The sequence below is a fragment of the Chinchilla lanigera genome, unplaced genomic scaffold (assembly GCF_000276665.1).
Source record: "Chinchilla lanigera isolate Chin_1 unplaced genomic scaffold, ChiLan1.0 scaffold00050, whole genome shotgun sequence".
Lineage (NCBI taxonomy): Eukaryota > Metazoa > Chordata > Mammalia > Rodentia > Chinchillidae > Chinchilla > Chinchilla lanigera.
The window spans coordinates 14,461,184-14,474,070 of record NW_004955451.1 but is presented as its reverse complement, the minus strand read 5'-3'; the positions used below and the strand labels follow the sequence as shown (position 1 = coordinate 14,474,070).

General features: G+C 63.4%; 2 protein-coding genes across 4 annotated transcripts in view; one reads left to right on the top strand and one right to left on the bottom strand.

Annotated features, from left to right (window-relative positions):
• Nucleotides 1-3,678: 3,678 nt before the first annotated feature.
• Grb7 (growth factor receptor-bound protein 7) lies at nt 3,679-11,039 on the bottom strand. 3 transcript variants are annotated; one of them, XM_013519238.1, is made up of 15 exons: nt 10,956-11,039; nt 7,675-7,831; nt 7,435-7,585; nt 7,147-7,303; nt 6,938-7,059; nt 6,781-6,858; nt 6,224-6,361; nt 5,886-5,996; nt 5,584-5,682; nt 5,306-5,386; nt 5,108-5,224; nt 4,935-4,995; nt 4,737-4,824; nt 4,295-4,388; nt 3,679-4,142 (listed from the first exon to the last, which is right to left on the bottom strand). In XM_013519238.1, the coding sequence occupies exons 2-15, from the start codon at nt 7,824-7,826 to the stop codon at nt 3,996-3,998; spliced, it is 1,596 nt and encodes a 531-aa protein (XP_013374692.1). In that variant the 5' UTR covers nt 7,827-7,831; nt 10,956-11,039; the 3' UTR covers nt 3,679-3,995. The 3 variants fall into 3 exon arrangements, with proteins under 3 accessions (XP_013374692.1, XP_013374694.1, XP_013374693.1); XM_013519240.1 differs by lacking the exon at nt 10,956-11,039 and adding an exon at nt 10,430-10,452; XM_013519239.1 differs by lacking the exon at nt 10,956-11,039 and adding an exon at nt 9,528-9,659.
• Nucleotides 11,040-11,988: 949 nt separating this feature from the next.
• The window catches only part of Mien1 (migration and invasion enhancer 1), a gene marked incomplete in the record, with an annotated part of 5,599 nt that continues 4,700 nt past the window's right edge, over nt 11,989-12,887 (top strand). The window contains 1 exon segment of the mRNA XM_005394320.2: nt 11,989-12,088.

Here is a 12,887-nt window from a genome sequence, read left to right as displayed (position 1 = left end):
CCTGGAAGCCGAGCGAGCCCTGCGCTTCCCGCACCGGCCGCTGGGTGTCGCTGCAGGCGCGCGGCTGCGGGCGCTCGCGGCTCCTCCACTCCTGTCTCGCCCCAGCGCGCCCTAGAGAAAAGCGGGGTCCCCCGCCCCCACGCCCGACCTCCCTCCAGCCCCCCACCCCGCGAACGCCCGCCCCTTCCGCGGGCTTGGGGACCAGCGGTGCCTACGAGGGATCTCTCTGGGCAGAGTTCAGAGGCGCACACGGGTAATCCCAGCACTCGAAAGCTGAGGCAGGAGGATCCCAAATTCGAGGCCAGCAAGTTCCAAGTCAACCACAAAGAGCTAGGTTCTCAGCGCCCACGCTTGGGTTGCTGGGGCACAGGGCGGCGGGGAGGGCATAGATCACGGTGCGCCTCGGCCCTGACTGCCCGGCTCTGGGCGCGCCTTCCTCCTGGTGCAGCCTCACGGGTCTGGAGTGGCGCTGCCGTAGCTGCCCCAGCCGCACCCCGCGCTCCTCCCTGGCGATGTGGCCAGGTGGCTCAGCTTGGGGAAACGCCAGGCGGGAGCCTGCACAGGGAATGGTAGGCGTAAGAGGGCCGGTGGGCCAGGACCGGGGAGGCAGAAGGTGCCCTGGGCCCCTGCGGGACAATGGAGTCGTGCCCGTAGGAATGCCCACTTGCACCTGATCCTGGAAGGTGAGAACTCAGACTCCAGAGGCGGGGGAACACTCGGCAGGCCCCAGGAGCCCATCCCGTCCTCCACACAGCTTCCCCTTGAGCCCCAAGGTCCCAGAGCCCCATTCCACGACTGGCACCCTGGGGGACCCAGTGGGGGGCCCCAATGGAGTGGCTCGAGCCGCCTGTCTGCCCCGATTCCCCGCAAACCGCATCAGCACTGCCTCGCCCCCGACAGTCCCCTCTGCTGCCTGCCTTGGGTCTCGCTGCTGTCAGCTGAGCTCTGGCCCAGGGCCCCCTTGCCCCACACGCTCACCTGCTGCATCTCCTCCAAAAGCCAGGAGCCTCAGCCACTCTCCCCGGATGCCCAGCTGCCAAGGCCAGGGCCGGTGTCACCTCCTGTAAGGACTGCCAGCTGCCCAGGCCCCCCTGGTGGGCAGAGAGCCATGGGCAGGGGAGGGAGAGACACCTCCGCCTCCTGCCACCTGAGCCCACTGTCCTAACTCCTGTGACCCCAGGAGGATCTCACTGTGCGCCTCAGTTTCCCATTTGTGAAATGGAAGCCTAGGAGTCACCCAGAGACCCCCACTTACTGACTGACCTGCAAGGCGTCTGTCCCCTGCCCAGTGCCTAAGGCAGTGAGGGACTGGGGTCTCCTGTACAGCCTAAACCTCTGGTCACGCTTAGGAGTGACCCATCTTCCTCTCCCCACCCCAGAACCCTGCACCGTGTCTCAGAAGCCCCGGGCAGCCGTGGGCAGCCAAGTAGCCAGCACCAGCCAGCTCGGTGCCTGAGGAACCCATTGGTGGGCCTGGGGAGGTGACAGGCAGAAGGTCGCCTGGCCCCTGCCTCAGACCTGCTAAAGGGATGTGCAATCTGCCACCTTGCTGTGCCAGACAGCCGCAGCTTTTTCAGGTCGTTCCCGGCTGGCTCTGCTGGAGTGTGTGGGGTCCCCTCTGTCCACTCCACCTGGCTCCAAGCTCCCCAAGCCAGGATTCACGGATCAAGGAGCCCAGGACACAGGTGGTTGCTGGGGCTACCAGGCCTGGCTCTGGGGCTCACGCAGTGGCCGGAGCTGCAGGTGGTGGCTGGGGCTGTCAAGGTCACCCCGGGACAGCCTGACAGCAGAGGTCAGGACCTTGCAGAAGGGAGGGGAGCTCTGGGGAGGACCCTGCTACCAGCCGTGAGGGCTCCCAGGGTGGCCTGAGTCACATCCAACCGGACAGGGGTGGCAGTGTCCAGAGTGCCACTCAGAGCCAGGCAGAAGTCCTCGCGGTCCCCTGGGCCCGACCCAACCATGGTTCACAGAGGGGACACAAGGTTTTCACCTACTGGACTTAAGAATGTCTCATTTTGGGGTTCTGCGGCTCTGGGGATTGAACCCGGGGCCTCTGTGCTGAACTACATCTCAGACTTGCGTTTTTACTAAAGGTTCTTACTAAATCACCCAGGCCAGGCTCAAACTTGCCATCCTCCTCCCTCAGCCTCCTAGAGCGCTGGGATTGCAGGCGTGCACCACCCGGCCTGACCAGAGTGAGTCTCTGAAATGTAAAAGCTTAAAAAAAACAACCCATAACCACAATATCATTCTTACATCTCAAAAAGTTAACCATATTCCTTAAAATCATGAAACAGCTCATGAGTTCGAGTTTTCCCCAGTTACTCACAACTGTATTTTACAGTCAGTTTGGATTTGAATCAGACGAGGTCACACATCACACGGGGCTGACATTTGCCTAAATTTCTTGGAATCTAGACATTCAGCATTCCTCAGCTTTGCTTTTCTCGTAATTTTTTTTTTTTTTTTTTTTTGGTACCGGGAATCGAACTCAGGACCCTGTGCTTGCCAGGCAGGCGCTTGTGCCACTGAACATATCCTTGGCCGGCTTGTGATTTTGTTGAAGAAACTGGGTCATCTGCTGTACAGTCTCCCAGTCTGGATTCTGGTCATTGTGCCCCCGTGTGTCCTGTCACATGTGCTGCTGTTCCTTGTGTTTCAGGTAAACTCGTAGTTGGGTCTGAGGAACTGGCTTCAGGCTCTATCTATCTATCTATCTATCTATTTATTTATTTATTTATTATCAGTACTGAGGACTGAACCCTGGAAGCGCTGAGCTGTCTCCAGCCCCTTTTTACCTTTTTTTTGAGACAGTCTCCTGCTAAGTTGCCCAGGATGGCAGGGCTCTGGGTTCCTTTGCATTCCGGATGGACAGATGGCTGCAGACAGATGGATGGATGGCTGCAGCTGCCAGAGGTTGGTGGGGTAAAGCCGGCCGGGTGCTGGCAGGTCCGGCAGGACAGAAAGCAGATCTGCGGCTAGGGAGGAGAGGGGTTGGCCGGAGGTGGTGCAGGGGTTTGTGGGAGATCAGGGGCCGCTCCGCCGTCCCGGCCCCGATGGTAGATGTACAGCCTGTGCCTGACAGGACTCCGTCCCACTTCGCAGCACAGCACTTGCTGAGGACAAGGTGCTGTCAGCGTCTCCAGTTCCTAGGCCCTAGGCGTCCTCCAGTTCCTAGGGTCCAGGCTCTGCCTGGAAATGTGCCTGGATGACAGTCCCTTGCCCATTTGTTAATGAGCAACTGCTGGGCACCTGGTTATGTTAGGCTGCACGCTGGGCCCCAGGGCCTCTTAGTGGCCCGAGAACCACTGCCCTGCAGAGGCATCCAGCCAGGGCTGGGGTGTGGCTTGGTGGTGGGCACTTACCCAGCATGTGCAAGGCCCTCAGTACCACCTCTGGCCCCACAAAATGAAAGCAAGCAACACTCAGGACAGTCAGGATGTGACCTGGGCTCAGCTGACACCTTTACCACCTGATCTCTTTTTTTTTTAATTTTTGAGGCAGTCTTGCTGTGTATTCCAGGGTGCCCTTGAGCCTGCTATGCAGCCCAGGCTGGCCTCGAACTCACAGCGATCCTCCTGCCTCAGCCTCCCAAGGGCTGGGATGACAGGTGTGTGCCACCACACCTGGCCATGGTCCCCCTCCTGTCACTAGTAGCCAGGTCTTGCCAGCCAGAACTCATGGGAGTATCAAAAAATAATCTTTATTGTTTTGTCACAAGTATAAAAGAGCAGATCACTGGCCTTTCGGTCTGTATGGGTGTGCGACCTGGGACCACCGGGCCTTCCCCTGTCTTGGGCACCCTGGTGGGGACAGGGACACGCAGGCCTTCCTGGAATGGGGGTGCTTTCTGCAGGCCAGAGGCAGTGGAGCAGAGGAGAAAATTGGAGTGAGGGGCCCTCCATCCTTCCTCACCCCAACCCGCCCTCTGCACCCCCAGTCCACGCAGGGCGGCACTGGGGAGGCTGGTGCCGTCAGAATGGCACACGCGGCCATCAGAGGGCCACGCGGGTGCAGCAGTGGCGCAGCAGGCAGGGCAGGATGCCGCGGTTCAGCTGGTGAAACTCCACGAGCTGCAGCAGGTCCGTGAAGCGTGTCTGGCCGTCGTCCATGCTGAAGTACACGCAGCCTTCGCCCTCGCTCTGCAGAGGGGCGGAGGTCAGGGGGACCCGAAGGGGGCCGCCCAGGGAGCGGGGGAACTTCCTGTTGGGGGCGGGGGAGGCCCCACTGCTAGGAACCCTCCATCCCGCTTCGAGAACCGGGGTGCCCAGGGAAGGGAGAGCCGCTCGCTCACCGGCAGGATGAGGTAGTGCTTGACCTTCTGCAGGTGGCACAAGGACAGGACAAAGCCCTGTGGGTTCCGCTGGCTCTCCCGGACCAGGAACAGGCTGCCGGGAAAGGGGGTGGACGACGGCACAGAGCTGACATGCAAACCACGCGGAGCCCAGAGCGCTAGCACTGAAAGAGCTACACACTGCCGATCCGTGACTCCTACACAAACGGAGCCACCGCACCCACAGCCGGCTGTACCATCTCGGTGGCCAGTGGGGGGCCCTGCCCTTTAGCAGGCTCTGAACAGGGCAGTGGACCGTGGTACCGGTTGTCCTCGGGCTCAAGAACCAGCCAGTGTCTGGTCTCCATCTGACATGCAGCCAGGAACCCACACCGGCCAGGGACACCCGCTCACCCCAGGGCACCTCCATCCCAGCCCTGTGCCCGCCCAGCCTGCCCCTTACCCGTCCACCAGGCCCTGCTGCCCGATGAGCCGCTGGCTCTCCTCGCGGGAAATGCGTCCGTGGAACCACGGCTGGGTGCGGTGGATGGCTGGGGTGAGGGGAAGCAGACAGACTGTCACTTGGAGACGCCATGCTTGGCAGGAATGCTCAGGGAAACTGAGGCAGCCACCACCCTGGGGACCCTAGATGGTCACCCACCTGCACTGAGGCTGGAGCCAGAGCATGGGGTGGGTAGGCTGAGGCGGTGGTTTGTCTTTCTCTGCAGAGTTGGGGCATGGGAGTCAGGCCGTGCTTGGGGGTGCTCCCTGGTGCCCCCGTTTCCCCTCCCACTGTCCCCACTCAGGGACGCGCAGCTGGGTGCAGCCCCTCACCCTCCAGGCCTGGGCCTCCTCCAGGGCGGCACTCAGAGCCTCCCGGGGGCTCTCGATGACGCGCCCAGCGTGGCCCGAGAAGTCCATGGCCACCAGGGTGTTATCTGAGACGCTCCTCTGCAGAGGGAGGACAGGGATCAGAAAGGGGCCCCGGGCCAGGGCCAGGGTACCCACACCCCCGAGTCCCTGGGTACTCACCAAGGGCTGGGACCCCAAGAAGGATGGGCGCAGGTATCGAGACTGGGCCTGCTGGTAATTCTTATACAGCTGCACCCCAAACTACAGGCAGGGGAAGAGGGGGTCAGGGCTGTGACATCCCTGGGACCAGGGCTCCCCAGGAGCAAGGCCCTCTGCCCGTGGGTAGGAGCTTCCGGAAGATTCCAGGGATTCTCAGGAGCCTGCCTGGGATGCCCTCATCGGGAGGCTTGGGTGTGGCACTGCTGTGACCTCTCACGCTGGGGACCCCCGGCTCTCACCTTGAAGAGGCGGAAGGCCGCCAGCCAGCAGGTGCGGCTCTGCTCGTCCTCGCTGCAGAAGATGCGGAGCCCCTTGTGGCCGTTCCGGAGCTTGTTGGGCTGACAGGAGAGGAAAGTCCCATGGACGCTGCCCTGAGGAAGGCGTCTGTCCCGTCCTGTCCCGTCCCATGGGGCGTGAAGTCCCAGGAGTCTCCCGCAGCACAGGGCGCACACGGGGAGAAGTGCCCAGGTGCAGCCCAAGGCCTGGGTTGGATCTTGCCCGCTTCTCCCCACGGGGCCGGGCAAGGCCCAGAGGTCCTCACCTTGACACAAAAGCCGAAGTCCGTGGGCAGCCCGTACAGCTTGCGGCCCTGCGTCACCACGTACACGTTGGACTCATTCACATCTGCCACATACTGCAGGTGCCTGGGGTCCTGAGCGGCACGAGGGTGTGGGACTTGGCAGAGGGAGACCCTGTCCTCCCACCACTGCTCTCAAGCCAGGGGAGACCTCAGGACCAGAGAAGGACCAACCGGAAAGGTGCAAGGCAACACAGCGAGCGAGGAAGCCTGACTGGAACTGAAAGAGACCACCCGCCTTCCCCACAGTCACCCCCGGGGTTGAGGTCCAGAGTTCCAGTGAGGACAGAGCTGGACCTCACCTTCGAGGTGCCCTTGGTGGAGAGGTAGAGGCCGGAGCGGCGCAGGAAGCAGAAGCAGCGTTTCCAAAGCTTGCGGCCGGAGCCTCGCAGCTGCAGGAAGCCCTGGATCTCCGGGAAGCTCCCGGCGTTCAGGAAGTTCTAAGGCAGGTGGGAGGCAGGGGGTGAGGGCCGACCTACTCCACGCCCCTGCCAGGCCTTTGGCAGGAGCTGCCCCACCAGTGCTGATGTCCCCCATTTTTTTCCAGTACTGGGGACTGAACTGAGAGCACATCAAGGTACACCCCCCCAAACCCCTTTTAAAATCTTTTATTTTGACACAGGATCTCACTGAGTTGCTAAATTGCAGTTTGGGGAGGAACTTTCAATACTCCTGCCTCAGCCTCCCAGAGTGCTGGGATCACAGGCATGCACCACCACACCCTGCTTGTCCCCATTTCACAGGCAAAAAACTGAGGCTGCAGCCTGAACCTGACTTGTCCAGTCAGGGAAAGTACCCGGCTTGGGGCGGAGAAGCAAGCGGGACTCTGGAGAGTCGGGTGTGCCGGGGACCCCCTCACCTGGATGAGGTCTTCGTGGGACATGCCAGTGTGTGCATCAAGGCAGCTGGAGACCATCTTTTCTGGGAACAGGGAGTGCTGGGGAGACAGGGGCCGGGGGTCAGGGCTCCAGGGGTCGGGACCGGGGCTCAGGGTGTCCGGCCTGCCCGGAACTCACTGGGGAGCTCTTGAACAGCTCGTACTTGGCGAAGTTCTTCCGGAAGACGAAGCGGCTGTCTCCGCCCACTGGCCAGGCCGCCTGCACGTCCACCACCGACTCGTGGTCCTCCAAGCCACGCTCTGCGGTCAGGGCACAGGGCCGGGGCTGCCGGCGGTGCACCGGCCTCCAGCGGGGCCCCTCCCACAGCTCCCCGTGTCCCCTCTTACCCAAGGCCAGGTGGGGGTGGCACTCCACCAGCCCCCAGTTCTCGTCACTCAGGGCCTGCGTGCAGTGCACCAGCATCTCACACACGTGGCGCGCTATGGCGCCCGCGGCCACCTCCACCGAGCGGCAGGCCCCGTCCTCGCTGTACACCTTCACCACCTGCACCCAGGAGCAGAACGGCGGGGACCTGAGGAGGGGCACGGTGGTCTTCCCCACCAACCACGTGTTTCCCCCTGCACCCCAGAGGCGCCGATGGACCGCACCCCCTTCCCTGCCCTGGGACAACTCACGTGGGGGCGGCTGGCATCTCGGGGTAGCAGTCCCCTGGCACCGGAGGGCCCCCCAAGGATGGGGGTGTGCGATGGGGGGCTGCAGAGCTCAGGGAAGGGGTTGGGGATGGAGGGCAGCGAGGTGGCCCGGCGTTCCTCCTCAGGAAGCTTCCTGGGCGGGGAGGTGGGGGCTCTGTCAGCCAGTGCGAAACCCAACCCCTCTCTGCCCCCTCGCCCCCTCACCCCGTCACCCCACGGCACCTGCTGGCTGGGATGGGCAGAGGTTGGGACCGCGTGGCCTCCCCAGGCGGAGGGGCGTCAGGGGGCGGGGGGGTGCCAGGTGGGGTCCCAGGGGCTGGGCACAGGTCTTCTGGGGGGCTGCCGGGATGCGGTAGAGACAGGTCCGGCTCCATGACATCTGGGGAGGAAGAGGAAGTCCTCGTCCTAGGAACCGCCAGCCACACAGCTGCCATGGTGCCCCCAAGAGCTGTTTCTGCTCCCCTCTTTTTTTCCTTTGTGATAATGAGGACTGAGCTCAGGGCTTTTGCACTCAGCCGCATCCCCAGCCCATTTTTTAAAAATTTTGAGACAGGGTCTCACTGAATTGCTAAATTGCCCAGGCTGGCCTAGAACTTGTAATCCTCCTGCCTCAGCCTTCCAGAGTGCTGGGATGTCAGGTGTCTGCTGTACCATGCCAGGCTCTCGCTCCCCATCTCCCTGGAATCTCCGGAGTCCTTGGGGTACAGAATGAGTCCCTTCTTACAAAAGGGGACACTGATGCCCTGGGAAGCCCTTGTGCCCACAGCGACCGGTGAGTCTGGCGTTTGGACTCTGCTCGCAGTGCTCATCTTGAGCCAGGGCTGCTCGGCAGAAGCCAGACAGGGTCCAAGCACCCCCAGCAAGGCACAGCCTCAGGCTCTGTGACCCGCGCCCTGGGCTTGGCTCTCAGGCCAGGCTAAGGCCAACCTTGCCTCGCAGTTCAGGACACCCGCTGCACTGGCGGCTGCCCCAGGGTTTCCCAGCGCTCCCCTGCCAGGCCAGGCCCAGTTGCCAAGCCTGTTGTGGCACCCTCCAGCCAAGCAGTGAGTGGTGCTGCGTGCAGGACTGTGGGCAGCGGGAAAGGGCAATGACCAGGAGGGCAGGAGGCGAAGGCCTAAGCCTTGTGTACCCTCCCAGCCCCGTGACCCTGCCCAGCCCTTTGAAGTGCCAGGGTGAGGGCCACCTCCAAGAAGCCTTCCTGGGTTCAGACTGAACCCAGTGCCCGGTACTGTGCGGCAGTCTCACCTACCCACGGCCTGAGGGTGCCCGGTGCCCCAGGCAGGGCCAGTCTCACCCAGGTCTTACCACCCACAGGCCCATGGGCACCCAGCACGGGTTCCTCCTCCCCAGAGGCCAAGCAGCCCACAGGCTTAGCGGAGACCTGGGAGGACCTGGAGGTGGTACCCACCCCAGCACCCGACAGGACCTCCAGGCCCGCCGGGGCACCCGGGACCCCCTTGCCAGGACGGGGCAGGCATCTGACCCTGTAGTGAGGGGACAGGTGAGTCAGGGAGGGGCGGGACAGCACTGCCCGGGGCTCTCCATTCAACCTTGACTCATCCCGGGCTTCCTGGTTTAGGAGAAACACAAACAACTTCTCCCCCCAACCCACTGCAGCCTGGGGGCTGGGGTCCCAGGCGCCTCTGACATCACCTCCTCCTCCCCACCCTTGGCCTAGCTCCAGGCTCCAGGCCAGGGACCCGCACTCCGTGGACCCCTCTGTCCCGAGCCCCTACACAGCCACTATGCAGTCAGGACCTGGGAAGTGTAAGGACAGCCTGGCCCGGACAGCAGCCCCGGCAGAGCGGAGCTGGCCCCTCTGTCTGTCCCCCAGCCCCAGGCAGAGCCCCACCCTGAGTCTGGGCCCCAGCTAGCTCCTTCTGCTGCCGCAGCCCCAGGACCCGCTCAGTCTGTCTGTCCCGGGATGGAGTTCCTCTCTGGTTGTTCTGGCCAAAGGGAGCAGTACAGCAGGACCGGAAAATCAAACACCTGAGGACACAGACAGACCCGGCAAAAGACCCCAGAGCGGGGGGCAGGCGGGACTCAGGCCCTTCCAGGAAGGGGGACACACCCACCATCCAAGTCACCTGCTCCTCTCCTTTTGGGGAGGGCTGGGGAAGGGAGGCAGGGCCCGCCGGGACCACCGATGGGGCGCACTGGAAGTGGAGGAGGAAGTGCGCGCGCCTAAGTCAGACCCCGCCAGTCCACCAGCCCCTAACAGCGCAACTGCAACCCTGGCTTCCCGGCCTGCCTCGCCGGCCCCAGCCGCGCCCTCCTTCCCACCCTCCCAGCTTGTTTACTTCCTGAATCGCCCTCACCTGGCTGCCCCAAGGGCGGGTGGCGGCCCAGTGTTTGAGGCCAATGGTAAACAAGGCCACCTTCCAGGCTTCCAGGGTGGGGGCGGGGCCGGCCGGCCCGGGGAACCTGGACTGCGGGGACCCTGCTTTGTCCCCACCAGGACTTACGGTGGGGGAGAGGCCTAACCTTTGAGGGTGCAGGGCTCAGGTGAGGTGGGGAACCCCGAGGTGACCCAGAGTTGGGGGAGGGCCCCGGGCACTGAAGTCCCGCCTACTCCCTCTGCCTGGAAAAGACACCCTATGGGAGAAGGGGGGGCAGCGCTTTCACAGTTTAATTTGGGAAGAATGCTGGAGTCCCGCAGTGGGGTTAATCATTATTTTGCCTTGGGGAGGGCCCCCTCCTAGCAGGGTATCAGGGGAACATGGAAGAGCAGAGTCCAGCCTAGGCGCCTCCAAGGGTGTTCGTGGGGGGCAGAGGGGTGTGGGCACTTGACCAAGCCCGGGTGCATTCTCTGTCCCCAGCCCGCTCCGGGGACCCAGGTGCAGCCTGCAGACCTTCCGTGGCCTCGACAAGACAGGCCACTTGCCGGCCACTCGCTGTCCCAGCCCCGCTGAGGACCCCAGCCCCGCACGCGCTCTCCCACCTCCCCGGCCAGGGAACCCGGGCCACCCGTCCCCACCTTCCCATCCAGCAGGGGATCCGGGCCACAGCAAGGAGGGGTCTTCCACTGGGGCGCCCTAGTTGGGGTAACTGGGCTGAGAGACCCTTTCCAGCTCCGGGAGTTGGCGGGCAGCTCGGAGCCCTCAACCGTCCCCACGGGTTAATCCCGCAGAGCCGGGGATGGGAGGAGAGGGTGGAGAGGCAGGAAACGGCTTCGGGGACCCTGGCGGAGGGGAGGATGGGTCTGGAGGGGGAAGCGAGAGACGGCCTGAACACACGGGAACCCCGGTCCTTCCATGGTGACACCACCTGTCCCGCACCCGCAACAAGGAGCGCGCGCCCCGGATCCCATCTGGACCAGGCGGCCGCACACCTGGCAGGAGGAAGAGCCAGGCCCTTAGCTCCCTGCTCCCGGCAACACCGAGCGGGAAGGGGGGACCTGCCGATCGCCTGTCGTCCCTCCCCGCAACCTGGCCCGCGACAGCTCCGCCGGGGCCCGGGCGGCGGGGTGCAGAAGCGGCGGTGGAGACCAGCTCCATGCTTACCTGCAGGAGCCCGCAGGAGCAGCAGGACCACGTCTGGCTCTGTCCTGGACCGCAGGACTTGGCTTGGATCCCTGATCCTCTCCCGCTTCTCTACAGGTGGGAGGAGGGCGGCCCCACTCTGGACCCGAAGGCCAGGAGGAGGCAGGAACCCAGCGCGACCAGATTCCAGGCCCAAGGAAACTAAAATTATCCTGGGCAGGTGGGGGCGGGGCCGGGCGGCGCGGGGAGGAGCGCAGGAGGGGCGGAGACGGCTGTCGACCACGCCCACAGGACCCCCTCCGCAGCAGGTGCCTGGGGAGGGGCGGGCCCGGAGCGGGAAGACCAGGACGTGGCCCCGCCCGCCCTCCGCTAGCCCCGCCCATTCTTCCTCACGCCCCGCCCAGCGCTGCCAAGTTCATTGGCCAAACCAGGGGGCCCGTCTGCAGCTCCGAATGCCGCCCCTAGGGCAAAGGGCTCGCTGCGAAACCAGAAAAGTGTCCAGCAGAAAAGTGCCCAGCTACCTGTTCTGCCCCTTGACCCCCGTCACAGTCTGGCCACCCAGGTTGTACCCCGGCCCCTCAGAGGCACCCAGGGACGCCTTCCCTGCTGAACAAAGTCCTGTCGCACCTGCCCCTCTAAAATCGAGAGCTTGGGCAGGGTTGGACGACGCTCTGGGCACAGAGCTATAGGGGACCCCCGAAGAGCAGTGCCCTGGTTTGTCCTTCCGCCTTCGGCAAACACACGATGGGGAGGGGGCTGAAAGACGGAGATCAAAGGCAGCAGCCACCACCCGCTTAAGGCGCGCACAGTTAAGAAAACAAACGGCGCAGAGGAGGGTGCGGTGGGGGAGGGCGAGAAGAGTGGCTCCCGCTGAAACTTTCTCCTGAAATCTCCCTGGAAACCCAGGATGAGCTGGGCCAAAGCAAAGAGATGGGAGGGGGACAGTCACCTGCGCCACGCAGCAGCCGGGCAGGCACCGGCAGACAATGCGCACATTCACGTAAGCACCTGTTGGTTCCGCTCCCGCGGTGTGGCAACCCTGCGCTTGGTGCCAGCGATACAGAGATCAGCAACAGAAACAGCCTCACCCTTAGCCTCCTGCTCCCAGCCAGGGCCACTGACGGTGCCAGAGTCACACGAGCAAGGGAGGACAGGTGACAGCCCTGCAGAGAGCGGCTCGCGCGGGGACTCGGGAGGACCTCTCTGTGGAAATGGGACTTGTGCCTCAGAGGCGCTGGCTGCTGTGCCAGGGGGCTGGGGTCGCAGGTCGGGAACTGAGGGCTCCCGGGACAGGGACAAGCGCCCACGGCCGCAGCAGGGGCCACGGTCTGCAGAGGCAGAGGGGTGAGACGCGGCAGGGACCGAGGCCACACAGGTGACCTGAGCAGGTGTGGCAGGCGTGCAGAAAGCCAGCTTCGGGAAAGGTGGCTGGGGACCTCTTGCCTCCAAGTCCCCAGGGCTTGTGTGAAAAACAGCTCCCTGGGCCCCTCCTGGCGCTGACTCCGTCTGGGCCAGAGCCCCAGGAATTCACGCTGTTGACAAGCCCTCAGGTGGCTGTTCTGCAAGCCTCTCCACAGCCATCCATCCTGTTCGTCCAGACTGTCAGGATTGGGGGCAGAGGCAGGGGGCTCCTCTGCACTTTGGAAGGACAGGGAGGCTGCACGGGGGGTGGGGCTGGAAAGGGAAGCCCGCCTGGAGCACAGCACTGGAGGGTTCTGTCTCTGCGGCTTTCTGGAGGGAAGGGTCTGGAAGGACAGAAAGCAGATCTAGATGTCAGATATGGTTCCGGTACACCTGTCATCCCAGCACTCAGGAGGCTGAGGCAGGAGGATCGCCATGAGTTCAAAGCCAGTATGGGCTACATAGTGAGGGCCTGCCTTAAAAAAAAAAAAAAAAAAAAAAAAAGAAAGAAAAGAAAAAAAAAAAAACAGATCTACGGCTGGGAAGGAGAGA

Excerpts from the sequence above, each read along its gene's own strand:
- Grb7 (XM_013519238.1), bottom strand. The coding sequence starts at position 7,826 with ATGGAGCCGGACCTGTCTCTACCGCATCCCGGCAGCCCCCCAGAAGAC. Across the intron at positions 7,304-7,434 it reads GAGATGCCAGCCGCCCCCAC|GTGGTGAAGGTGTACAGCGA; the intron begins GTGAGTTGTCCC and ends TCCTGGGTGCAG. Across the intron at positions 7,060-7,146 it reads CCACCCCCACCTGGCCTTGG|AGCGTGGCTTGGAGGACCAC; the intron begins GTAAGAGGGGAC and ends CCCTGACCGCAG.